At 42.5% G+C, this 27,619-nt stretch overlaps 1 protein-coding gene and 1 pseudogene across 1 annotated transcript; one reads left to right on the top strand and one right to left on the bottom strand.

The window, feature by feature from the left end:
- The first annotated feature begins 368 nt into the window (after positions 1–368).
- KPNB1 (karyopherin subunit beta 1) lies at positions 369–26,821 on the top strand. Its single transcript, XM_028519850.2, has 22 exons — positions 369–820; positions 923–981; positions 3,022–3,204; positions 6,823–7,023; positions 7,814–7,966; positions 9,775–9,834; positions 10,360–10,449; positions 10,989–11,099; positions 11,793–11,894; positions 13,896–14,120; positions 14,801–14,992; positions 15,739–15,869; positions 16,744–16,891; positions 17,230–17,301; positions 18,831–18,975; positions 20,075–20,157; positions 21,142–21,249; positions 21,665–21,808; positions 21,915–22,020; positions 22,672–22,786; positions 24,465–24,626; positions 25,531–26,821. Coding segments are annotated over exons 1-22 (2,631 nt in total). The 5' UTR covers positions 369–780; the 3' UTR covers positions 25,532–26,821.
- On the bottom strand, positions 22,793–23,571 carry LOC118502218 (annotated as a pseudogene).
- Positions 26,822–27,619: the final 798 nt, after the last annotated feature.

Here is a 27,619-nt window from a genome sequence, read left to right as displayed (position 1 = left end):
AGCGGTGCGGGGCCTCCCGCCTTTCCGCGGCCTCGACCCCGAACTCCTCTTCCCAATTCTCCCGGGCGCCCTATCCTATCAACGTCCAGTATCCCAGCCAATCACGCGGGCCCAGAGCCTTGCCTTCGGTCCACTCTCTTCCCAGTATTCAGCCCGTCTGAGCCCAAGGCCTTTACCAGGCCAATCCAATCAGCAGCCCACCCAATCTCACTCCCCCTCGGCCAATCTACGCGCCCCATTCCGCTGCCCGCCCAACCAACCCGGGTCTTGAAACCAGTGGGCGAATGGACGAAGGGCGACCCTTCAACGCTAAATGCCTGGCCAATTGGAGATTCCGCGTGGCCACGGCAGCAGCCAATCCACGTGGAGCGCGGTGCCGCCGCTGAGAGGTCCGGCCCGAATATCCCTCCGCCTTCTTCCCTCCCTCCCTCTCTCTCCCTCCCTGCTATCCGTCGTTCACTTACAGCCTCCCTTCCTTCTTTCTCCCTCCGCCACCCGAGCACCAGGCGCGCTGTGAGCTGCCCCCGGGGTCCCTCCCCCGCCGCCAGAGGAGCAGCTGCCGCCGCCGCCAGCAGCAAATTGGGAGGAAGGAAGGAAAGGAGGAAGGAAGGGGAGCCAGAGCGACTAACAAGAGGGAGCCGGTGAATGGGCTGGTGGTGACCCCCGCCCCCCACCCCACCCTCCCTTCCCACCCGACCCCCAACCCCCATCCCCAGTTAGAGCCGCCGCCCCAGAGGCCGGACCGTCGTCTTAAGAGCAGTCGTCGCTGCCACCTCCGCCATGGAGTTGATCACCATCCTCGAGAAGACCGTGTCTCCGGGTAGGACGCGGGGGCCGGGGGTCGGGCTGAGGTGATTGGGAGGGGGAAGGGAAGCCCTGGTCCCTCTGACCCTGTCCCCTTTCCCACTTTCCTTCCCCCCAGATCGACTGGAACTGGAAGCGGCGCAGAAGTTCCTGGAGCGTGCGGCCGTGGAGAACCTGGTGCGTGCCATCCCGCCGGCCCCCATTCCTCCGTCTCCCCATCCTCTGCTTGCGGGCCTTCCCGCCCTCCCGGAGGCCCAGGCCTCGGGAACCCACCCCGCCCCATCCCGTCCCCCTCCCCCCCAACCCAGTCCAACCTAACCCCGCCATCGGGAAGCCGGTGGGTGTGTCCCGCCCCGGGCCCCGGCAGCTGGCCAATGGCGCTGCGCGCCGGGGTGACTGCTGCCCAATCGCCTCGCGGCCTGAGGGCGGCGGTGCAGCGGGAGGGAGAAAGGGAGGGAAGGAGAGGCAAGTTAGGTTGCGCCGCGCTGCGTGTTCAGCAAGGGTGGGGGTTGGGGAGCCGGGCCTAGGGGCCATGTGGAAGCTCCGGGCCCGGCTCCCCGGCCTTTTCGGACCCGGGCCTGCTTCTCCTTCCTGTCCCGTGGCTCCTGTGATTCTCTTCACCTACTTCTCAGAGCTCTACCCTCTACCATCTCCCTTGGTCTGTGCTCACAGACAGACCTGGTCCCCGAGTGCCTGCTGACCCATTCTGGGCAGTATTCTCCCTTTCCAGGCTGATGAGTCCTCTCCCGGGTTTTTTTAATTCTATGAGTAGAGAATCTGTACCCAGACAACAGACTGAGGCTCATTCTTGACATCGGGCCTGTTTCCAGATGAGATCACAGAGGAAAGTTATTCGTTTATCATAATTTAAAATTTAAGGGGTACAGGAAAAATGAAGATAAGTCCACTGCAGTCTGGACTTCTGCATAAAAATGTGGGGTGGACTGATTGAAACAGCCTTTGCCAGCAGTGTTTCTCTGTGGTGTCTCTTTCCTTTTGGGGGAATAGGAAGCAGAGGGAAAGGTGGATCATACTTGACATCTTTCAAAGGTAATAAGTGTAAATAACCTGAACCACGTGTTCTTTGGGTTAATTAGGCAAATAATATAACCAAAAAATAGTGACGAGGCCTATTTTATAAAAACTGCCTTTTTTTACTGTGCTTCTAAACGTGCTAGGTTTTAGTACCTCTTTTATCGTTAACTTTGTGCAGAAAAGATTTTTTCCCACTGATATAGGCTGATGATATTTCCATTTGGTGTATATTCCTGTTTCTGCTTTTGTTAAATTGGAAGAAGTCTTTTGTGTTGTTTCTAATGTCATTTAGTAGTACATAATAAGACTTTTTTTTTAAGAGTTATCTTCTGCTGTGATTGCAGACCTTGTTAGTGATAAGAAACAATCTGCTTTTGGTTTTTTCTGTTAAGTTTTCAGGAACATAAAAGATTATCGACAGCTTTTTCAGGGTTGAGAAGTAGTTTTGGGGTTCTGCATTACAAAAGACTGAGTGTGCTCTTTCTAGAATCCACTACGTTTAGTGGACAACTCAAGTCCAGAATGGAAAGGCGCATTTAGTGTGTTAACTGTTGGTTATTAAATATAAAATGATTTTGCCTTGACATTTTTATTTTTTCACTTTTCCCCTAAATCTAAGTATCTTTTTTTTTTTTGCTTATAAGTCTACTTTTTTCATTGTTCCACTTGCTGAACACTCACAACCAAAATATAGAGGACTAGCTTCCTAAGTCTGTGTTTTAGGTTTATAAGTATTTCCCTCTCATACAAAATCACCTGCTTCCATGAGCTCAAAAGCTGCTGTGAATATCATTCCTTTTGGACTAAGGTTTTTTTAATTTAGGAAAGTATTTTACTTTCTACCCTGTCATTACATACTCATTCTACAAATACTGAGTACCAGGCACTGTTTTAGGTACATTAAAAAATTGAACTTGCTTTTAGTTCTGTGGGGTCTAATGTGAAGATTTGGGCATGAAGTTCTTGTTAAATGCTGAAGCCGCATGAGAAACAAGATGACTTCTTTAATGTACTGACGTTTTTATAGAAGTCTTAAAGTAGATATTGTGGCGTTTTCTGGGACATAATATGTCCTAAAAAAATTTAGGTTTTCCCCAGTGTTTTTGGTGCACTGTCAGCTATCCTGAGTGGACAAAATTCCCAAGAGATATTTTCATTCACCAATGCATCTTCTTTTAACAGCCTACTTTCCTTGTGGAACTGTCCAGAGTGCTAGCAAATCCAGGGAACAGTCAGGTTGCCAGAGTTGCAGCAGGTCTACAGATCAAGAACTCTTTGACATCTAAAGATCCAGATATCAAGGCGCAATATCAGCAGCGGTGGCTTGCTATTGATGCTAATGCGCGACGGGAAGTCAAGAATTATGTAAGTAATTTTCATCTCATTTTGGTCATTCAGACTAGGAAACAAGAAAAATCTTTGTCAGTTCTTTTATCATTTGCATGGGGTAGAGCTGATGGATAATAGGTTTCTAGTACCTGTACTTCACTTGAAGATAAAAAATTGTATTTGGTTTGTTTCAATCCCATTAATGGATTGGAATTTTTTTTCACATAACTGAGGTAGACTGTAGCAGTTTGGGAAACTTAAATTAGATGCCAGAATTTGTGTAGTCTCTGGAAAATTGGAGTGGTATATAAATTGATAGTTCCCAAACTTGAGTTTTCAGAATTACTTAAGGAATTTTTTAATGATATGTTTCCAAGCTCCCTCCAGAAATTTTGATTCACAGTGTGAGGCTTGGGGATATTTGTAAAATTCTATTCCCAAGTGATCCTTCCAGGCAGCCAGCACCCAGCTCTTGTGGAAATTCTGCTGTAAATAATTTTCATTGTTTGGTGGTTTAAGCATGCTACTATGTGGAGTCAGAAGGGGAATTAAATCATCTCTTGAGCCTTTCAAACCCAAAGAATTTGTGATATAAGATTGCCATTAATGGTGTTTTTATCAAATACTTAGCAAATTATGCAAAACTTGCTTTAGAAACATCTGGCTTTTAAGCAAGCATTTAGAGTGGGCTGATGAGTTTTGCAGAAAATGAGTGTACTTTGTTGCATTATGGCATTCTTGTGACTTTTTGTTGAATTAGTAATTCATATTTCTAGGTGTGGCACAAGATTCAGAATATATGGACACATGTGCTTTGCCTTTTTTTTTTTTTTTTTTTTTAAGGAAACTGTTTAACTTCCTGTCCTGTATGTATAAGGCACAGAGAACAAGTCAGGCATCATTGGTCCTTGGTATTTGAGGGGGAACTGATGGGGGATTCTTGTGTGCAGTCGTGCAGGTCTGGTTGTGGTATTGTCAGCTGTGGTTATGATGTACACATAATATTTGCTGTTTTCTGGTTCTAGATGTCAGTGTTAGGTAAATTAGTGCCCCTTTAGGCAATACATTCTCTTTCTAGTTTCGTGCTTCTTTCTTTAGTGCTTCTTTCTTTATGATGGAACTAGGTTATGAAAGGCAACTTATTTTGAATCTTTGGAACAGAGTTACTTCTGTCCACATTGGGTCTGCTTATGTAGTAACATTTTAATTCTCCTTTCAGCAATTTGATATAGATGAAGTTTACCATTTATGTCATCACTGCAAAGCTTGATGCCTATACTGTGCCCAAAATGAGATAAGACATGAATGGTACTGTAACTGACTTACACTTTTTGGCACATTGCTCAAAATTTTTCTAAAAATTGAATGAGAATTTGTTGCACCCTTGTGAATAAAGAAAAAATAGCAATCGTCTTGCCCTTTTTCCCTTTTATAGGTAATTAATATCTTAGTACTGGCGGTTATTTCTTTTTTGAAATCTGGGTCTTGAAGACAGTCGAGGGTTGGTTTCTTATTTTTCTTCAGATCATTATTATCGTTAGGATCACCCCTAGTTTGTTTGTGTTTTTAAAGATTTATTTGTTTTTAGAGAGGGGGAGAGAAACATAGATTGGTTGACTCTTAACGCGTCCGTCCCCCAACTGGAGACCTTGCCTGCAACCCAGGCATGTGCCCTGACTGGGAATCAAACCAGCAACCTTCTAGTTCACAGGCCGGCACTTAATCCACTGAGCCACACCAGCCAGGGCACCTCTATTTAAAACCACAACAACAACAACTTTCAGTCCTCCAGAGTTGGATATTTGTAGTCTCTAAATTACCTTAGGTGGCCCTGGCTGGTATAGCTCAGTAGATTGAGCACAAGCTGTGAACCAAAGGGTCACCAGTTCAATTCCCAGTCAGGGCATATGCCTGGGTTGTGGGCCAGGTCCCCAGTGGGGGCCACGTGAGAGGCAACTGCACATTGATATTTTTCACCCTCCCTTCCCCTCTCTAAAAAGTGTAAGTAATAAATACAATCTTAAAAAAAAATAAGTCGTGTCAACTTACAGCAAATTTAAAAGGAGCAAAGGTAAAGGTGGGTTGAATTTAGTACTCTACATATGTATGTTCTAGGAGATGGTGCAGTGTAGTACATATAAAGGCACTCTGGACCAGGACTCTTAGTCAGACTTAGGTTAATGCCTCTTTAGCCTCTGCCGTTTTGGACAATTCATCTTGACCCCTCCTCCTCCCGTAGGCTTTTGACACACAGTTTTGTTAAAGTCCATTGTAGCTTTGGTAGCCCTAGAGAGCAAAAACTAGAATCAGTCAGAACTTATGTTACTGGGTAGAGCTGTTGGGAGTAAGGGCGACCAGGGGTGGTGATATACTGTATAAGGGGGAAGGATGGGGAGTTCATTATTATTAGCTACAAAGCGGCATACTGAGTGACCTGACCTAGTCAGCAGAGCTGGCCTGAATATTTGGCAGCTATCCTTTGTCCTGTGTTCATGCCAGGGACAGTTAACTGTTTGCCTTTTGAGTGGACTGGTGATTCTTAGTTCATTGACTGAATTAGCTGATCGTGGTAATGATTAACCATGGGTCCATTGTGGCTCCATCCTTTATCTGTACATGTGCCTTTACCCTTCTCATAAATGCTTGTATGATTGCCATCTCAAACAAGAGTGTTTAATGATAAGCAGATCTCATTTTAATTGGTATATCTGACCTGTACTTGGAAAGAACAGTTCTTTGATTTGAGGGGAGACGACAGACCCTTTAGGATTGGAAGTTAAATAGTCAGAAACTTTGTACCTGCGTCTAGTGATGTTACTTGACCCCAAGATCTTTCTGTGAAAGTCACCCAGGCTGCTAAATTGTCAATGACCAGAGGCAGAAGGTGTGTTCCACATTTCATTAGTGGGAAGACCTCCTCCTTGATTCAGATTAGACGGTGGTCTACTGGGAATCAGACCCTCCTGAGTGCCCCAGAGTTCATTAGCCGCATCCTAAAATCCCACACTTTCTATCCACAAAACAAGGCTGTGAGCATCCTTCCGATATACTACCAAGGAACCTAGAAGGTGAATTTTGTCATCTCCTTTTCCTTTTTAAAGATTTTATTTATTTATTTTTAGAGAGAGAAGAAGGGAGGGAGAAAGAAAGGGAGAGAAACATAACATCAGTGTGTGAGAGATAATTGATAGGTTGCCTCTCACGTGCCACCAGTTGGGGACTTGGCCCACTACCCAGGCACATACCCTAACTGGGGATGGAAAAGGCGACCTTTCGGCTGGTGCTGAATCCACTGAGCCACACCAGCCAGGGCTCCTTTGCCTTTTAACGCTGTCTCCTAACTGCTGCTTTTCTTTCTTGCATTGAACATTGAAGTGAGGTGTCTGGCTTTGGAGAATTCCATTCGGAAGTAGGGGATGGATGGGGTTGGGGTTTTTTCCCCCTGGGCTCTGGGACAGGGTTGGTTGTGCAGACATCAGTACTGAGACTGGCGTGTCAGTACTGAGGCTGGTGGTGGCGGCTGCTGCTGCTTATTATTGTTATTATTTGACAATTGACCTATACCATATATGCCTTTTCCTACTTTTCTGTGTTACAGAAAACTCAGACAAATACAAGAGATGTTCAAATATTTGTATGTGTGTGTGCATGCAGGTTTTGCAGACTTTGGGCACAGAAACTTACCGGCCTAGCTCTGCCTCTCAGTGTGTGGCTGGTATTGCTTGTGCAGAGATCCCAGTGAACCAGTGGCCAGAACTCATTCCTCAGTTGGTGGCCAATGTCACAAACCCCAACAGCACAGAGCACATGAAAGAGTCGACATTGGAAGCTATTGGTTACATTTGCCAAGATATAGTAAGTGTTCCCTCATGTTGCCTAACATACATAACTGTGATTTCAGCTGGTTCTGATGTGCATGGTATTCGAATTATCTTTATTGTATCATAAGGTAAACCAAGCTACTGCAAAGTATCTTGAAAGTAGAACTGCTTTGTTAATTTAGGCTTCTAAATTAGCTTATCCTCACATTGTTAATCATGCCCTAAAATTAAGAGACTTAGGTGTCAAAAACTCAAAATGGAAATCCATATGTTTGGAGAGGCGTAGATCCTAGACTTTTAAGGGTCTTCTCTGTATTGGAGAATTCCTAATCTGATCCCTTCTTCATGATCCTCTGTGTACCATGGATGCTGTGTTACATTTCCATTGACTGTTTACAGAAACAGTGTACCAGCTCTTGCTGTAATTGGTTTAGCCGCTGGAACCACACGCAGTATGGTACATGCAGCCCTCTTAGGGCTGTTGTTGCTGCTCAGGTTACCAGTGTTGGTGTCTGTTTTGATACACAGGCTGAAACAAAGAATGCCATGGCACTTGACATGGGCTTAGACTCCTCTAATAAATTACACTGCCATTTCCATTTGCACAGGAGGTTGGGGTGGGAAACAGATGAAGCTGATGGGTTTAACTTGTTTCAGGTCAACTTGGACTACCAGACCCTGGGGTATTTTGTCCCTAAGTAGAAGTGTGTGGAGAAAGGTCAGAGAAAATCCTGATGTTGCTCAAGTGGATTTCACACTTACAAGGACTGCTTGTGAGGCAAGAGTTCATTATGATAGTCACTGCACTTCTCCAATCATTTCAGGACCCAGAGCAGCTACAAGATAAATCCAATGAGATTCTGACTGCCATAATCCAGGGGATGAGGAAAGAAGAGCCTAGTAATAATGTGAAGCTGGCGGCTACTAATGCACTCCTGAACTCACTGGAGTTCACCAAAGCCAACTTCGACAAAGAGGTAAGGCCTTTTGACAAAAACGTAGGTTCAGGGGGTGAGAAGTGAGACTTAAATGAAAGCTGTCTTCTTTTCTTTTCTTTCTGTCTTAAGATTGTGATTTAGAAAGGACTGTCTTGTTTAGAAGCATTTATTTCTAATCTAGTTAAGATTTGTGTGAGATGTGGCGGTGGCATAGAGTTAGCCATTTTTCCTCAGGCTTTTGGGAATAATGCCATCTAGAGTCTCTAAGCTTAGGGTTTCCTTTTGTGGTCCAAAGTCTGCTTTGGGATTAAAAAAAAATCATAGAAATCGGGCTGTGTTTCATAGCCCCTGAGGAAGGCGCTTTTGAAAATTAATACATAAAATTTATTTTGCCTAAAAGTGTTTCCTCATGTATTTATTTTTAATTGTGTTAAAGATAAAGTAGACAATAACAAAATTTACTATCTTATTTTTAAGTGAACATTTTGGTAGTGTGAAGTATATTCACATTGTTTTGCAACCAGTCTCCAGAACTTTTCATCTTGCAAAACTGAAACTATGTCCATTAAATAACTCCCTGCTTTTCCCTTCCTCATTCCTGACCACCTTTCTAGTTTCTGTTTGCACGGTTACTCGACTTTCTGTTTCTGATTACTGTAGATGGGTTATATAAGTGGATCATACAGCATTTGATTTGTCCTTTTGCAGTTGGCTTATTTCACTTAGTATAATGTCTTGGGTTCATGCATGTTGTAGCATGTATGAATTTCCTTTTTAAGGCTTGTATCTGTATACTGCGTTTTATCTGTTTATCTGTCGGTAGCATCTGGGTTGCTTTCTTCCACTGTCTGTCTATTGAAAATAATGCTGCTGTGAACATGGATGTTGTTGGCATGAGGACCCTGCTTTCACATCTTTTGGATATACGCCCAAAAGTGGAGTTCTGGATCATATGATCTGAAAGTATTTTTGTATATATGTTGACCCTTTACCTGGGCTTTTTGTCATGCCTTGGCCTTAGGGTGGGCAAAGTGGGAGGTCTAAGGAAGGCCAAGGTAAACTGAAGTCTTAATTGCTTAGAATATACGGGTTTTCTTTTTTTTTTCCCCCAAGGTTTTGGGGGGTTTTTTTAGATTTTATTTATTTATTTTTAGAGAGGGAAGGGAGGGAGGGGGAGAGAGAGAGAGAGAGAGAGAGAGAGAGAGAGAGAGAGACACATCAATGTGTGGTTGCTGGGGGCTGTGGCCTGCAACCCAGGCATGTGCCATGACTGGGAATCGAACCTGCAACACGTTGGTTCACAGCCCGTGCTTAATCCACTGAGCTACACCAGCCAGGGCATGGGTTTTCCTTTTAGATTTCAGAAGACTTGGGATGGTAGCAAATAAAGTTCATTATTCTGTTTTCTCATATCTTGCCACATTTGATGTGGATTTGCCACCTCCCAGGACACCAGTTTTGTCACTGAAATAAAGCAGGTGTTTTTAATTGTCTTAATTTTTAAATACAAAGAAACCGGTTTTCCTAACGTAGGAGTTTTTTTTGTTTTGTTGTTTTAACTAACCATCTTTATTTAAAACCTGTGTGTGGCCTACATTTCCCTATCTGTTTTCTTCCTGGAGTCTTGTTAGCAAAGGTCATTTTGGGGATAAAAGATTAGGGGCTTCCTTTGAGAAGACACTGAGGGACACTCTTTATAGCCTTCCTAGTGCCATTACTATGTCAAGGTAAAGTTGCTTGATTGGTCCAAGATTGTGGGTCTGTGAGGGAATAAGTTTTTTCTTGAGGGATAGTTTAGCAGTCTTCATATATATGGTCTGTCTTCTAATTCTCTTTTATTTCTGCAGTCCGAAAGGCACTTTATCATGCAGGTGGTCTGTGAAGCCACACAGTGTCCAGATACGAGGGTAAGTATGAGGTCATTGAAAAATTTGTCTCCATCTTTCCTGGAAAATCCCAACTCTAGCATAGTAGGTTGAAATGTTGGGAATCAGGTGACTTCAGAAATAAGGTTTGACCGATAAATTTTCTCCACCAGATTGAAGAGGGAAGAACAGGACTTGGAAAGTTAATATAATAGAAATTGATTTCTTGAAAAGGGCTTAAGGGAGAAATGTTTTTTGATCCACCTTGCTACCTAATTGCCATAGTTTATTCAAGTGCCTGTTTTCCAGTGCAGCCATTGAAATAGCTTGGCTGTTGTTGTAACTTAAATCTTGACCTCAGAGCAGGTGGGAGTATCATCTAGTTTGAGTGGCATTAGTGAGTCTTGTCCTGCTGTGGCTTCCATGGGGGAATGAGGAATAACCCAGATGTACCATGCTTGACTCTTCAGGTTATTCACGTATCTGAGTGAAGTGTAGTTACTTTTGTCAAATTGCCTTGTTATGTTAAACTGAATGGTAAAACATTTTACCTGTTCTTTGTGAAAGGTACGAGTGGCCGCCTTACAGAATCTGGTGAAAATAATGTCCTTGTATTATCAGTACATGGAGACGTATATGGGTCCTGCTCTTTTTGCAGTAAGTACTTCCTAGTTTATGTATTTGAGCACAAACTAATTGCAAAGCCCATCATTCTTAGTTGTGTTTTGTCAATTCCATAATTTTTTACTTAATATTATGAAATCAAGGAAATGTTTAAGTTCTTCAGTAGTGTGCCAAAAAAACTTGGGCTATCTCTGTGCTGGTAAAAAGAGTGTATTTTAAAATTTCTCATCTGCCCTGGCCAGTAGCTCAGTTGGTTAGAGCATGGCCCAGTATGCCACGGTTGTGGTTTGATCCATGGTCAGGGCACATACAGGAGTCAACCAGCGAATGCGTAAATAAGTGGAACAACAAATCGATGGTTTTCTCCCTCTTTCCCCCTTCCTCTCTCTAAAATCAATGAATACATTTTTTAAAAAATTATGTTTTAAAAATAAAGATCCGTTTCCTCTTTCTAGCTTTCATTTCAGACCTAGCTTTTATAAATCTACATTTTTGAAACCTGAACATCTGGTTATAAGAGGGATCTAACATGAACGAGCACTTAATTCGGGGCCTGGGGTTTTTTCTTTAAGATCACAATCGAAGCAATGAAAAGTGACATTGATGAAGTGGCCCTACAAGGGATAGAATTCTGGTCCAATGTGTGTGATGAGGAGATGGATTTGGCCATTGAGGCTTCCGAGGTGAGCCGGGGAGAGTCGGTTTGGGGCGAGTGCTGTTACTCTGGCTGGGCTCTGGGACACACCTTCTCTGTGGGAGAGCTGTATTCTGACTGGGCTTAGAAAGTGTCTCCGTTTATAGAAATTCTTACCTTTCTGCTAGTCAGAGCCCCTCATGAGGGAGATGGATCAGTAATGTGGCATCTTGTCTTGCTCCCAGTCAGCCACGTGTGATTCGTTGTGAATATTCATATTAGTACTGTGAACACAAGGGGGCAGCAGGCAGTCACGGTTCAATGAAGTGACATCTGGTGCTGAATTTTGCCTTTGCAAAGTCGGTGCGAGTATGGTGTGTGTAATGTATGGTTTACTAACTTCAGTGAAGGAATTAGATGTGGAAAAAGGAGTTAGTCTTGCACTTTCGATCTTTGAATTATAATCTTATTTTTGTCATTCTTAGGGTCTCATAGATGACAGCTTGTTAATGTGAATTGAGCTTATAGGAAAAAAATGTAATTCTTGGGGTTGCCTTGGTCCTTTAAGGTCTAAAAGAATCTCATTGAAATAGACCAAAAAATAAATACCTTCAAAGATGACAGCGAATGTTACCATGTGCTCCATGTATTTCTGTACAGACCGCTGAGCAGCTCTCATTGTATGCCTTAATATCATAGCTTGTTTGCTGCCGTCCAGAATTTGCATTATGTTTATCCTCAGGCAGCAGAACAAGGACGGCCCCCTGAGCACACCAGCAAGTTTTATGCCAAGGGAGCACTACAGTACCTGGTTCCAATCCTCACACAGACACTAACTAAACAGGTGAGTTACCTTCCAAACCTGGCCCGGTAAGCTATGAAAATTTGTTAAGGGTTGGTTTGCTGTGGGACAGTTTCCATGAAGGAATTCAGAAACTCTTCAGCTAGTTGATGCTCTGTTACAACAACTCAGGAACAGCTGAGCTGGATCTGTAGGGTCCTCTAGGGCAGGGGTGTCCAGCACGGGGGCTGCATGTGGCCAAGGATGGTTATGAGTGTGGCCTGACACAAAATTGTAAATTTATTTTAAAACTTTTTTTTTTTTTTTTTTTGCTCATCCGTTTTTATTAATCTTGTGTATTTGATGTGGGGCTCAAGACAACTCTTGCAATGTGGCCCACAGACTCCAAAAGGTTGGACAGCCCTGCCTGGGCTCTGAGTTGTTAAAAGGAGAACTTCAGTCTTGATCAAGAATGAGCTACATGCTGCTCTGACTTCCTGAATGCTGTGTTGGTCAAACTGGGAGGAGAGGCTTGAGCTATAAAAGTTGGAGTAAAGCCCTGGCTCGTGTGGCTCAGTCAGCTGGAGTGCTGTCCTGTGCACCCAGGGTCGCCGGTTTGATCCTGGGTCAGGGTGCATATAGGAGGCGACCAGTGTTGTTTCTTATTTCTTCCGTTGATGTTTCTCTTTAAAAAGTAATGAACATGTCCGCAAATGAGAGTTTTTTAAAAAGTTGCAGTAAAGGAAGGTTGGAGGAAGAGGTGCAAGTAAAAAGGCCACTCACATACTTGTTAAATCTCTGGGATATTTTCCTGAGTTCATTGTGTAGATGTGCACTTTCAAAATACTGATGAGGTTGGATAAGATTATTCTTAATAATTATCCCAGTGATGGGATTCAGCCCGTGAAAGAAACCTCTGGTCCTTCATGATTATTAACATTAGTAAGATTCAGGACAAAATGAAAGTAGTAGGACTTAACGAAGATGTGGATGTAATGAGTAAGGACAGAAATTCTTTTGTATGAAATGTACCTTGGTTATAATTGTTCCCTTTCGACTCCATGTGTTACAGTTTTTCTTGGTGAGGTGTTTGGAAATAGTCTTGCTGTTACCACGTGTCTCCTGGTGCATGGGAAATGTTACCAGAGAGCTGGCAGTGCTCTGAGGCGGCAGTGCTGTGACTCGGAGCGCTGCAGAACGTCCTTGTACACAAGAATGTAATTTGTTTTTAGGGAAGTACATGACTCCTTCAGTCTCAGAAGATAAATAGAGATGTATTTGGTTTGAAATGGACTGGGTGTTCCCTTAAAATTTCATCTCATCTTCTCTTTTACAGTTGCTATTTTTTATTTTTTGACCATAGTATCCCTGCTTTGTATATTTTTGGTTCTGCTTTTCTGGTTTGGGAACAAAATCATTCTTCAGGTATGTAATTATCTGAAACTGCATAGGCATTGTGCCTTAAACTATTATGTGTGTGAGTGGCCACAATAAGGAAGATAAAACTTGAAACTGTAATTTCAGGGGCGCTCCGGATGGAATCTGTTGTTGTTGTTGTTGTTGAACTTCTCATTGAAATACAACAATTATTAGCACACCAGAAGCCCTCCTTATGTCTTCTCCCTAGTCAGTGGTTCCATAGATGAATCTTGATTGATTTTTAATGTACGTAGCTAGAATCATATGGCGTATAGATTAATTAGTTCTCATTGGTTTTTGAATATATATAACTAGAATCATACAGCATATACAATTTTGTTCAGCCTTTTACTTTGTAAATCCGAGATCATCCTTTTCATTACATGTAGTTGAAGTTTGTTCATCTCATTGTGTGGTACTGAGTGGGCTCTTCCTCCCCATCTAGATCCTACCTAACAAAGTCTGTCATGATAAACCTTAGTGGAAGAGAATAAAATATAAAGGTTTTGTGTTTTATTTGTGTCCCCAAAGCTTATGTTGTAATGATATTTGGGAATAGTCAGAGTACCTTGTGAGTTAAAGTGTTGGGGTGTTTTGTTTTGTTTTTTTAACAAAAATTTAACTTGTGCTATATTCTTTCTCTAGGATGAAAATGACGACGATGATGACTGGAACCCCTGCAAAGCAGCTGGGGTGTGCCTCATGCTTCTGGCCACCTGCTGTGAGGATGACATTGTCCCGCACGTCCTTCCCTTCATTAAAGAACACATCAAGAACCCGGACTGGCGGTACCGTGACGCAGCGGTGATGGCTTTCGGCTGTATCTTGGAAGGACCCGAGCCCAATCAGCTGAAACCACTAGTTATACAGGTGAAGCTGAGGGGGTTTTGGAGTGGAAAGTGAGATATTTATTGTTTGTTTAAAGTTTTTGTTTGAAAGTGTGCCTTTATTTTTAAAAAAGCTGTAAGTAGTCATCCACAGATGTTATTTCTAGTAGCCATTTACTGTCAGTAAGGATATTTCTTTTACTTATTTATTTTTTACGAAATACATGACTCTTAAAAAATGCAGAGAAAGCCAAAAAGAAAAAGTCCCCTTGTTATAACCCCATTGCCCAGAGATAAAGGTCTGTTAGTATTCATCCCTGCAGCCCTTTTCTGTGTGTGGAGGTCGTAGTGGGCAAAACGATCCTGCATTTGAGTTTGTACAGGTAGGACTCAGCCTTTCCGAGTACAGCCAAATGCTATCACATCCGAGTGTCGCATCCTGGGGTCTCTGCCTAAGTAATTTAGTAAGGACTGCTTGCTGAAAGTTCATATGAAACCCCTAAAGAAGACTCTATCCTGGACTTTGGTGAAGAGAGAAGGATTTTTTCACTCTTCACTTTGTTTTTATTATATTGCTGGATATTTGATGAGCATGCCTTTTAAAATGACAAAACCATCTTGATGCTTTAAGTTAAAACCTAACCATCTGAATTTCCTCATAGGTGTTAGCCACCGTGAGGTTTATTCTTTGTTTTACCGTGCTAATAGCTGTCGTATTTTCAGGCTATGCCCACCCTCATAGAATTAATGAAAGACCCCAGCGTGGTTGTTCGAGACACAACGGCGTGGACCGTGGGCAGGATTTGCGAGCTGCTCCCTGAGGCTGCCATCAACGATGTCTACCTGAGTCCCCTGCTGCAGTGTCTGATTGAGGGCCTCAGCGCTGAGCCCAGAGTGGCTTCAAACGTCTGCTGGGTAAGGGGTGTTCTTCCTGATGAGATGAGGGTCTCAGCCGGGCCACTGGCAAGGAAGTATGAGGTGTGGGAGAGAAATGGGTCTGCCTCATTGGAAGCCTTTTTCTGAATAACATCCCCTTTCTAATCTCCTCAGTTAAAATGTGGGGGAGATGTCACCTCCATGAGCCGGTAGGAGCTGTTGACTCATGGTGACTGGTTCCTGAACCATTTAGAACAATCATGCTAACCCAGTGGGAAAACTATCTGGGCTCCGTTTTCTTCTTCAGTTGCTTAGGGACAAGAAATTTTGATTAAAGTAGAGAGTTTCTGCCTATAAAAAAAAGTACAATTGCCGAGATGGGGGCAAGAGGAAAGGAAGGTAGGCGGTGTTAAGTGCTGAGTCAGTACAGGCTGAATGCGGTTCATTAGGGACATTTGGGGGTGGGGAGGAAGTTCAAATAAGGAAGGAGGTGGGGCTAAAAGCCTTCTGTGATTAGAAATAGAAGTGGCAGGCATTTGTGGTAGGTGAAAGTACTCTGCTGTTTGAAGAGTTTTGGGCAGGATAAACAAAATATAAATATTCAAGGATACCTATAAAACACTGTTTTGAGATGACCTTGACAGAAAAAGTTGAGGATTCACCGGCAGTGATTTATTATTAGATCAGTTGGAGAGGAACACTGTCCAAGGTATCTTAAGGAAAAATGAGGTCATCCTGAGGTGGGGTTCTTTTCAGGACTACTATTAACCCTCTCTGGCTTGAAGGCTTTCTCTAGTCTGGCCGAAGCTGCTTATGAAGCTGCAGACGTAGCTGATGATCAGGAAGAACCAGCTACCTATTGCTTGTCATCTTCTTTTGAACTCATAGTTCAGAAGCTGCTGGAGACCACAGACAGGTAGGTAACTTCATTCTAGCTCTTTGCATTCAACTCCTGCCTTCTGTGTTGCGGGGAGGGAGAGGCTAATCATAGAAACATTGCAATAGTAGATTATTTGTTTAAATAAGAGGAAAAAATGTAGACGAGAATTGTCTAGGTTACAATTAAACTCAGAAAATAGTCTCCTTTCTGTACTTAGAGAGCAGTAGTTGATCTAGAGTGGTGCCTTTGCTTCACAGTGCCTACAGTCACAAGTGTTTGATCATGGAATAGGAGAGAGAATAGCTCTTACGAGTTTAGTTGCCGCACGAGATCATTAATTGCCATTTTTTATATTAGATGAAGAACTTGGCGTTAAATGCAGTTGTTTTGTAAATGAGCTTTGAGATATAGTTTTATAGGCTTATGAGTTGGGAACAGCCTTGAATTATTTTGGTTTTGTGTGAGCTGTACTTAATGAAAGCCATACTCAAAACATCAAGGAAGAGGACTGTGTGTAAATTCTTCCAGGCTTACCTAGTTTGTTTCTACTTCTCTGTTCAAGATAAAGGCATCTCTCACGGGTGAATGAAGAAAATTAACCACTCAGGCACCTCTTCATTTCTCTACATAGGTCTTCCATTATTTTAATCTATAACTTTTCCCTATAATTTTAGCCCATTTCCAAAATGGTCATTCTAAAGTTCAACCAGGTCTGGAGACCATAATGAACATAGCCATTGGCTCAAAGGTTGAAAATTTAATTCTGGTCGTATCCAGTTGCCAAACTCAAATCAGGTCTGCCATCGTATGTTTCAGGGGTTCTTTTTTCTGTTGTGACAGTGTCTTCATCATAATAACTTTTCTGTTCTTTCTCAGTTGGGAGTTTGAGATTTTTGCTATTTCCTTACAGACCTGATGGACACCAGAACAACCTGAGGAGTTCTGCATACGAATCTCTGATGGAAATTGTGAAAAACAGTGCCAAGGACTGTTACCCTGCAGTTCAGAAAACGACTCTAGTCATCATGGAGCGGCTTCAGCAAGTGCTGCAGATGGAGGTGAGACTTAGGGCATTCCTGGTGGTTGGCGGGGAGGGTGCGGAACTCGTAGCAGACGGCCGTATTTTCAAGGCCGTTCTCCCTATTTGATGTTTAAGTAACTGTTTTCTCAGAAAGATAGAAGGCTCATGCAAAAAACAAAACGGTCATAACTTAAAGTTTGCATTGCTCGTCACAGTTTCCTCATGTGTGTGTGAAGTTTTGTTTACTTTCCTAAGTTAGCATCAGTAAAACTTACTTAATGGTCCTGGCAAACCCAGCAAAAATGGAAGCATTGAGGGAGTTTAAAGCCCCTTTAAAAGGTATTTATTCAGAATATGATGATTTTTTTCTCGTAGTCGCATATCCAGAGCACGTCGGATAGGATCCAGTTCAATGACCTTCAGTCATTACTCTGCGCTACGCTCCAGGTACGGCGGTGCCGGGTCGCCGTACGGCTCCGGGGGGCGAGTGAATGTGCATGCAGAGCTCTGGGGTGGTGCTTGTTAAAAGCTCTGATCAAAAGGCCTCGGTCTGTAATTGATTGGGAGGATAATTTTCATTTTCCCTTGTCCATAAAGATGAAATTTGGCTTTTGCACAGTATAGGGAAGGAAACTACTCAGTTGGTGATGGTCCTCTCTTCTGTACATTGTGTTTGTGTGTGTTTGAATTTTTATGAATTTATCTGAGTTACACAAGATACACCTGGAAGCAAGATCTTAGCAGGCTGATAAGACTGCTTCTTTACAACTGTTCCGTGTTGGGGCAGCTTTCAGTCTTGGATTTCATTGGGCTGTCCAGGTGTGATTTGATTTCTAGCCATAGTTCACCCAACCAAAAATAAAGCCTTGAGTTTCTACCATCATCTTTTGAAACAGTAGTTGTTGGGAACTTTGTTATAATTTATGTCATTTGTAGTTCCTAGTGTTCCTAGACTTTCTGAGAGGCTGAGGTAATTTAAAATTATAATTTGTAATTTATTTGAAATTATATGTCACTTCTCAGTCATGACTGGAGTCATGCAGTGGCTAGGGAAGGTATTCCTTTCTTTTCTTTCGTTCCAAATAACAGGAAAGTCCTGTGACTTGTCTGATGCTTCGGTAGGTACTAGGTTTAGTATTGAGTGATGTTTACTAGGTAACCTTACCTGTGAAATCCCCTTTTTCTTACTCCAAACTTAATTTTTTTTTAAGATTTTATTTATTTATTTTTGGGCAGGGAGAGAAACATCAGTGTGCGGTTGCCTCTCGTGTAACACCCCCCCCCCGACTGGGGACCTGGCCCATGATCCAGGCATGTGCCCTGACTGGGGATTGAACCAGTGACTCTTTGGTTTGTAGGCTGCTGGCGCTCAATCCAATGAGCCACACCAGCCAGGGCCAAACTTTAATTTTTTAAAGTATGGCTGTTAAGGGGGGGTTTCCTTATTCATCAGACAAATATGGGAATGATCCAGTAATGTTGGTTGAAACAAATTAAAGGGTAAGGAGGGAAGTTTGAGGAAGATTCAATTAGAAAAAGCCAAGCTGACTTCATTTTATCACTTCTGTTTCATGATCATTATCTGTAAATGAGTTAGGATATAGGAAGGGTTGGTTTTTGTTTGCTTGTTTTGTGAGTACGAACTCTAATATGGCATGTCCTTTAAAGCTGAAATGAAAAGACTGGAATATGGAGGCCGCTGATGGGTTTTTGTCAGGTGATTGAAGTGTAGGAGAGATGCTTTTATGCCTGTGGGAAATCATCTCATGTTTGTTCTGAGTTGGGGAATAGAAGGGATATTAGAATGTATGTTGCAAATGATTTTGCACTGTCAAAACATTTGAGCATGAAAGGTATACTTGGCCTTTTCAAAAAAAAAAACAAATTTCAAGGGACTTAACTGATTTTAAAAAGATACAGTGTTTTGATTGGAGTGTTTGTAATCAACAGATCCTGAATTCTTGTTCATTTCACAGAATGTTCTACGGAAAGTGCAACACCAAGATGCTTTGCAGATCTCTGATGTCGTCATGGCCTCCCTGTTAAGGATGTTCCAAAGCACGGCTGGGTCTGGGGGAGTTCAGGAGGATGCCCTGATGGCAGTTAGCACACTGGTGGAAGGTGAGTGAGCTGAAATTGGGCAGGGAGTTCAAATGCAGGAGTTAAAGTGGCCATGAAGAACTTTCGACTACAAAAAGCATAGTCCTGTTTTCTCATTTATGGAGCATTGAGTTGGTTCAAAGTTGAACCAACAGCAGTGACAGTAGTTTGTGCATGACTTGCCTTGCCACTCACTCTCCTTGAAGTAAATAGGGAGCCAGTTCGCAGCTCAGATTGGCAATCTTTGGAGGTGCTGTATCGTCTTCCTCATGTTTATCAGGTTTCTTTTTTCAAGGATGGAGGAAGCAAAGGTTTTATTTCTTTCCCGGTACTTGGTACCTCCTGGTTTGGCTTGTAAAGTTTTGGCCTTGGGTTGACACGTCACAGTGCCTGGTGTGGAAGGGAATGAAACTGAGTGATTCTAGGAATTTGTGGTGGTTACATGTCTGACGATGCAGAATTGCTTTGGGGAAGCCATGTCTGACTTAGAGAGTGGGAGGAGCCCTTCAGAAACCTGGGATGCTGCTTCAGGGGTGGCCCACAAGGCGTATCACTAAAGCCATTAATGAGAACCACTTCCTTGCACACTGGACATTTCTAGCTTCACGAGTATACGTCCAACTGGTCTCATCATGTGACCACCCTGACAGAGCACAGCAGTTCATTTTGGCTTCTGGCATGGCTGACTTGGATATGAAGCCCAGTCTGCTTTTTCTGGCTGGCTTAAATAAGTCTTTGATGGACTTGCCTAGGGGCCCAGTTTTAAGCTGGCTTCCAAAGAGAACATATTACAGTAAGATGAAGAGGTAGACAGGAGGCAGTGTTGCTAGCTCAGCCAGTTAACCTTGACATTCTTTGAGAGCCATACCACTTGGTGGTTGAGCCAGAGTGAAATCCTACTCCGTGGACGTGGTGTTGTCTCCAGGGCCTCATAGGCCCTTCCAGGAGTTACGAATTTGGTTTGACTAAAGCAAACCTTAATGTCTTCCTGATAGAATCTGTAGTTAACTCACGTTCCACCAAACTGTTGAGTGATGTGAACATATTTTGGGAGAGCTCAGATGGTTATTTTTGCTCACTTCTGTGATACCTGTGGTGGTAATAGTTTGTTTCCTTCCAGTGTTGGGTGGTGAATTCCTAAAGTACATGGAGGCCTTTAAACCCTTCCTGGGCATTGGATTGAAAAACTATGCTGAGTACCAGGTAGGCTCTACAAAACTACAGTTGACCACTGAACTTCCTGGGCCACTTGTACATGGGTTATTTTTTCTTTTTCCCGACAAATAAATACATTGGAAGATTTTTTTGTAGATTAACAACAGTTTGGAAAAAAATTCACATACATAGACCTTATAGCCTAGAAATATTGAAAAATTAAGAGAAAATTTGTTATGTCATGAATGTATAAAATATAGGTAGACACTAGTTTATCATTTATTATAAAGTTACTTAATTGTATTATACAAAGTTAAGATTTATCAAAACTCAGCAGACACAGATCGTACATGGGGCCGGTCCCGGTCCAGAGAAAGGTGCACAGATGTGACGATGCAGTCAAGTTGTAGCTGCGGAGCTGACCGCAGCACACGCTGCGTCACTGCAGTAATTCCATAGCCACCGGCTGCCCTCGCACTGTGCTCCAGCATGTGAAAAGGTTACATGCAGACAGAAAAAGTAAATGGATTTTTGACTGTGCAGGCGTTGGCACCCTGGTCCCCCACATTGTTCAAGGATCCATTTTAATACATTTATCTTTTTCTACCTGATGGTCACTGTGGTACAGACTGCCCTGTAGTGTAGGTAGTTCTTCCCTGGGTGTTGGCCCAAGTGTTGAGCTATTTCGTTTGTTCTGAGTGTCTGAAGTAAAAGTAGCCAGTTAGAAACAGGGTGTTAGATGCATCCAAACAGAGTAGCCTCCTAATAGCAAAGCTTTTTTCTTTTAAACCATATGCCTCAGCTATTACTGTCCCTGGTGAATATTGTCTTTTCATAGTGATGTCTCTCATAGTCTTAGTTCTCTTCCTGCCATATTGTTTGTCGAAATGAACAAATCTTAGGACTGATGTTTTTTTCTTGGACTCCAGGTTCAAGTGATAAAGGATCAGCAGCTAGATTAAAAATAATGCCTTACTCCTCCCTGCAGGCAGCCTTTTCTGTTTGATAGGTCATTTCCTTGCCTCTTTGCAGGTGTGTTTGGCAGCTGTGGGCTTAGTGGGAGACTTATGTCGTGCCCTGCAGTCCAACATCTTACCTTTCTGTGATGAGGTGATGCAGCTCCTGCTGGAGAACTTGGGGGTGAGTGCCTGCATGCACACACACGCCTGACTTACCAGTGTTCGAAGAACTCATTGGTTGGAAACGTGACAGGGAGCTTTAATTTCCCATATTGGCTGTGGGCTTATGAAGAAGGGAATTGTTCATTTTCACAAGACGATTTTAGAGTAAGATTATATAGTTAAAGGAGTGCATGCTCAGTGCATGGCACTTAGGAAAGAAAACCAGTAAAATGCCAAGGAAAATAAATAATAATCCTTCTATCTAAAGATAACCACTGTTAATTTGTGTGTATGTCTTTAAGGTCTAGACCCAGCATATTACTAGTTGCTAATTATTTAAAATAAAAAGAAGAAGAAAGAAGAAAGTTTGAGTCTTTGGACAGAACAAATTGTGTCTTTCAATAATTTCCGTTTCCTGTTTCTGTCCTTGTCAGAATGAGAATGTCCACAGGTCTGTGAAGCCACAGATTCTGTCAGTGTTTGGTGATATTGCCCTTGCTATTGGTGGAGAGTTTAAAAAATACCTAGAGGTTGTATTGAATACTCTTCAGCAGGCTTCCCAAGCCCAAGTGGACAAGGTAAGCTTAAATCTATCTTTTAGGCCTGATTAGAAGAGAGAAACTTTGACTAGCATAGAATAATAATGATCAGTATGATGGAGATTGTTTTCTTTGTCTCTTACAGTCAGACTATGACATGGTGGATTATCTGAATGAGCTAAGGGAAGGCTGCTTGGAAGCCTATACCGGAATTGTCCAGGGATTAAAGGGAGACCAGGAGAACGTACACCGTTGAGTATACAACCAAACTTAATTTAGTTCAGTGTGTGCTTAGCCAAGTGGGCTGTGTTTTCATTCTGTAGCTTGTAAACTAGCATCTACCTATTGCTTAAAGGAAGAGGAGAAAGGAACAGTGCCCTAATGAAGAAAGTGTAACTTTGGGGAAGGGTATACATTTATTATTTCTGCTTCCCCTTCCTTTGCTACTTTGTCTCACGTTTCTCAGCATTGCAAGGGGTGGGATACAGCAAGGCTGTTGGTGCTGGCTGCATCTGCAGCAGCCGGGAGTAGCAGTTTCCACTCAGTGAACTCAGTGAAATCTGACCCCGCCTGAATTGGGGGTCAGATTTCTTCTATCGCCTGATGTTTTCGTATTGATTGGGGAGGTGTTTGTCCTTTGCCTGCTTGGTATCATGGGCTTTGAGGAACGGTTCTATTTGTTCTTTCTGCCTTATATCAATTTAAAACAAGAAAATCTGCCTTTTCTGTTGACTTGAGGAATGACATCTTCATCTGAGAAAGAATAAATTGGTGTAATTATATGCAACTGTTTTGCAGCCTGATACCTGCCTGATGGGGTTACAGTATTTGGAAACTTTGAAATGGAATGTAGTCCTGCCAGATGTGGGACAAGTTCATCAGATCTTCTCTTTCTTTTATAGCGGACGTGATGCTGGTACAACCCAGAGTAGAGTTTATTCTGTCTTTCATCGACCACATTGCTGGAGATGAGGATCATACAGACGGAGTAGTAGCTTGTGCTGCTGGACTGATAGGGTAGGTGACACCTGAGCAGAACTTGTGGTGCAGAGTTAGAGGGCGTGTAGAAAAAGCATTTGAGAGTCCATTGGATGGTGATTATCTACTTTGCTACAGAGGAGATTTGTTTAATAGAACCCATGGTGTCCTGTTTTGAGTTCTCACAAATGATAATTCATTTAAGACGATAGCTGTAGCCTCATTCCAGACCCCCTAAATTTCTAATATCTCCCCAGTAAGCTTATTTTAAAAATGTACTTTATTTTTTACCAATACAAAAGTTAATTTCACGAAAGTTCAGTGTGAACATTGTAGTAAAATAGGTGCCATAGAGAGGGGACATGTGGAAGCAGTTGATTTCCCAGGTGAACACAGCCGTTCTTTGTACTCACTCCAAGGCTTTTAACACGATGTTGCTATTGCCTCGTATTATCTGCTATTTCACTATTGTTCTGTTGTCCACTAGTTGCCATCTCCACACATTCATCTGTCACAAGATTCTTAAAGGGATCAAATCCCTGCAAATTCCTGGGACATGTCTGCCACCATTAATTTCAACAATAACTTCTTGTCCATACATTTTCTAAGTCAGGAAGGTGAGCTTTGCTCATATACTCAGTGAACTCAGAGATACCTTCAAATGGAATTCGTGGCCTTTCTCACACTCCCACAGTAGGCCCTGCGTTTTGCCCCCCACTAAACTATGCAGTGAACTCTTAGGTGTAAAAGCAGCATAATATCTATGTCTGTGCCATATTCTGATGTTGGACAGCCAATTGCCTTTGTAGCTTCTGCTGAGGGTTTCTCAGATGTCATATGAAGAAATGTTGGTCCTCAGGGGCTCAAAGACTTGGGTTCTAGTCTGATTTTATAGTGAATCAGCTGTGGAATGACTGGGGTAAGTCATTTTACCTCTTCAGGCCTCATTTTTTCATCTGTTGAGGGCGGATGTTAGACTTTCTTTTTTTTAGATTTATTTATTTATTTTTAGAAAGAAGGTAAGGAAGGGAGAAACGGAGAGAAACATTGACCAGTTGCCTCTCACGTGCCCCTAACTGGGGACCTGGCCCACAGCCCAGGCATGTGCCCTGACTGGGAATTGAACTGGAGACCTCTGGGTTCGCAGGCCAGCACTCAGTCCACTGAGCCACATCAGCCAGGGCAGACTTCATTATTTATAAGATTTTTTTTCACTACACAATGCAGTGTCTTTAAAACATATTATTCATGTATTTAATTTCCACTCTGCCCCCCCCCCCCAGTGGGAAAAGGTGCTGTACCATATTGAGTGACTAAACCAATAAAGCTCTCCAAGTATAAGGATCTAACAAAGGAGAGATCACAAGGCACCAGCTGTGCAGCAGACAGGATAGGCAGAGGCCCCAGAAAAGACTTCCTCAAGATGATACGATTGAAAGGATTTGTAATGGGTTTCAGTGCATTAAGAAATTTCTACAACTGAAGAGTAGTCGGAGATTATAGCACAAAGACATTTTAGTGCAGACACACTTGTATATAGACCAACAGTTTTTAACTTCAGGCAAGATAAATCTTAGAAGTTAAAATTTTTTCTTTCAGTATTGAAAAAATAGGTGATTGAAGAAGAAACCCATAGCTAGCTTAGCACTGGCTGGAGAGGCTCATAATACTGGTATCAGGCCAGGAGCTCATTTTCAGGTGTGTTTATTCTGCACAGGGACTTATGTACAGCATTTGGGAAGGATGTACTGAAATTAGTAGAAGCTAGGCCAATGATCCATGAACTGTTAACTGAAGGACGGAGATCGAAGACTAACAAAGCAAAAACGCTTGCTACGTGGGCAACAAAAGAACTGAGGAAACTGAAGAATCAAGCTTGGTAAGAGCTCGTCTTTACTACCTTCTTTCGGCTGCGTTCTTGGGGGGAGGAGTGTTTTACTTAGACTGTTCTGCCAAGACGGCCTTTCATTTGGTCTTTTGTTTTGTCCTCTTGTGCATTTAAGTGCTTGTGAGCCAGGCCTTTGTTCCTAAGCTTTGTTACTGGGAGGGTCAGGCAACCTCGGTCCTTCCTTGAGCCAACTACTTGATTCCTTGTGGTGATGAAGAACAGAACTTACATAATTAGAACTCACTGAAGTACCCACATTTTGGGGGCCCTAATAAAATTGATAATGGCATTTTCTCATCATTCTCTTTTCTACTCTATTCCCCTCCCCATGCCCTTTTCTTTATTCTTCCCTCTCTTTCTGCCTTTCTTTCATTTTATTTATTCTTAGAGGGGAGGGACAGAGAAAGAAAGAAAGAGAGAGAAACGCCATTTGGTTGCCTCACACGCGCCCTGAATGGGGCCGGCCCACAACCTAGAGGTGTGCCCTGACCAGGAATCAAACCTTTTGCTTTGCAGGGCAGTGCTCAACCGATTTTTCTTTTCTTGACTGCAGTGCCTTTAGACATTGCTGTAGAAGATAGCCCAAGTCAGAGTTGTCTGACCCCTGCCTGCAATGTAGTTTCAATTTATTTTCCTCTCACATACTCGTTTATTTCACAAATCTCAGTAAAAATGGCTATTTTGAGTTTCTACTTTCCCTCCTACCCTCTGATGTAGGTGCTAATGAGAACAGGTAGAAGGCACATAGGAAGAGAAGAAAAATAATCAGTTTTTGAAAAGTTGATACATTCCATATTCAGGCCTCTGAGTACTTAATTGTAGGAATCAGAGAGGTGTTTGGCTGTACTGGGTGTATGTGATCTCAGAGATTGACCTTTTTTCCATCTGTTTCTAGATCTGTTACCATTGGGATGATAACCTGAGACCCCCACTGGAAATCTCCAATCTTTTGAAAAACCCGGAAGTGAGGAGTGTGCACGGATGCTGAATGTTTGGGAATGAGAGGATGAGTGAGTGAGGCTTGAAAACACACCACATTGAAAATCCTGCCACAGCAGCAGCCGCAGCCGCAGCCGCCAACAGCAACGCTGTTAGTGAGCTAAGTAAGCACTGACTTCGTAGAGAACCATAACGTCGGCCATCTTGGAAGAGAAAAAAAAACGATGGATTTACTTGCTTAAAAGAAAGAAAGTTATCTCTTCCCAGCAGAGGCTAGAACTAGCTTTTCTGTCTTGGCCAGTGTTGAGTGGAATGACCAGTTCGGGAGAGGAAGAGGGACTGGGTTCAGCTGTGGTGCTTTGTTGTAAAAGGCAGCTTGGCCTTTGCTACTGATAAGAAAGATGGAGCCTGGGTCTTGAGCCCACCTTTGGTGTACCTTGCCACACGGTACTGTATACGTGCCGGCTAAAAGGAGGGTGAGGGATTCTTTACAGTCTGAGAATGAGTGTGTGTGAGTGAGGCGGTATCCACATTCTCAACTTCAAGTCATTGCAGTTTCTTTTTCCCAGAAAAAAGGGGTTAGACATTGCATTTCATAAAACTAACCGAAGTTCTGTCTACTGATGCAGCACAAGAGATGTAAAAAAAAAAAAGAAGAAAAAAGAAAAAAAAGGGAAAGACGCTCTTTAGGTTTGTGCTTTTTTTTTTTTTTTTAAATTCTAGGGAAAACACTGACGAATGTTCAGAGCTCCCATCCTGATCTTTTCATCAAGGCGCCTTTCCTAATAATATGGTTCAACTGTGAATGTAGAATTGGGGGGGAGGGGGGAGAAAAAGGAAACTCTGGAGTTAGAAGATATAGAAAAAATAAAAACACAATTGTTACAAATAAAGAATGCAGACTTGAAAAGTAAAAGAAAGCCACAGCCCAAACAAACCAAAAGTTAAAACGCTCAGATTGGCAGCACAAAAGGAAAGCTCTCTCTGACATGTATCAAGGCAGCCTGAACGCCCCCAGAAAACTGTGCCAAAGAGTTTAGGAAATAAATCCACAATGAAGTAAACACACACATACATACAGCAAACTTCAGGTAACTATTTTGGATTGCGAACAAGGATAAATTTAATGTTCAAACAATCTGATAAAATAACCATTTGGAAACTGCTTGGCCTTCTGTTCTCTTATTTGATTGACTGCAATGCGGTATTGGTCTCTTGCTGCACTTCAAAACCAACCAACCAACAACGACGCAAAAAGAATATATAGAGAGAGAGAGACTAGAACTCTTGTGATGAAAGTGGCACTTGAAAAAGGTTATATTTTTCCACTGAAGTTGAAGATTAATAAAATGGTGTCAAACATTCCCCTGGTCACACGCTTTAATATTTTTTTAAAAGTGTGATGTGCTGTGATAACCATAAATCAGACTTAATTATTTTCCCTTTTACACGGGGAACAGGGCACCCTGAATTTGGGTTTTAGACTCTCAGCAATAAGGGATGTTGGTGAGCTTTGATCCTCTTTGGTTTTGCAGTTATTAGGAATTTTTGCTGGCATTTTGAATATGCTGCTTTCAAAAACAACCAAGGACGATTTTTTTAAATGCTTCCTAGTATTTGGAGGATTAAAAAAAAACAAGACCTTAAATTCCCACTTTTGTTTTCATTCTAGCAAAAAAATAGGGGCTTGTGTATTTTCTCTGCCGTTTTTTCCCCTCCCTATCCAAGCCTTGCATTCATACGTGGGCTTGGCTCAGTTTTGCCCATCCATATGGCAGCATCTCTAATAGCTCTTGTACAGGGTATCAGATATTGTGCCTTTTGGTGCCAGGTTCAAAGTCAAGTGCCGATCTATGAACCAGTGTACAAAAAAAAAAAAAAAAAAAAAAACCAGGTGTTTGAAGGAAAGGCACTCTCGTGAATAGAGTGCACCAGCTCTTAAGCCCTACTTAGAAGAGACCTGGCCCGCTAATGCCTTGTTTAAATTTTAGTTGTTCCTCAAGGGAAAGGATGATGATACACTAACCATTCCTGATAGATAGGGT

Source organism: Phyllostomus discolor, chromosome 8 (assembly GCF_004126475.2).
Source record: "Phyllostomus discolor isolate MPI-MPIP mPhyDis1 chromosome 8, mPhyDis1.pri.v3, whole genome shotgun sequence".
In the NCBI taxonomy this organism is placed as follows: domain Eukaryota; kingdom Metazoa; phylum Chordata; class Mammalia; order Chiroptera; family Phyllostomidae; genus Phyllostomus; species Phyllostomus discolor.
This window is presented reverse-complemented; position numbering and strand designations above follow the sequence as displayed.

Coding starts and splice junctions, on each gene's coding strand:
- KPNB1 (XM_028519850.2), top strand. CDS start 781: ATGGAGTTGATCACCATCCTCGAGAAGACCGTGTCTCCGG. Junction 982..3,021: donor GTGCGGCCGTGGAGAACCTG/GTGCGTGCCATC, acceptor TTCTTTTAACAG/CCTACTTTCCTTGTGGAACT. Junction 15,870..16,743: donor CTGCTGGAGACCACAGACAG/GTAGGTAACTTC, acceptor ATTTCCTTACAG/ACCTGATGGACACCAGAACA.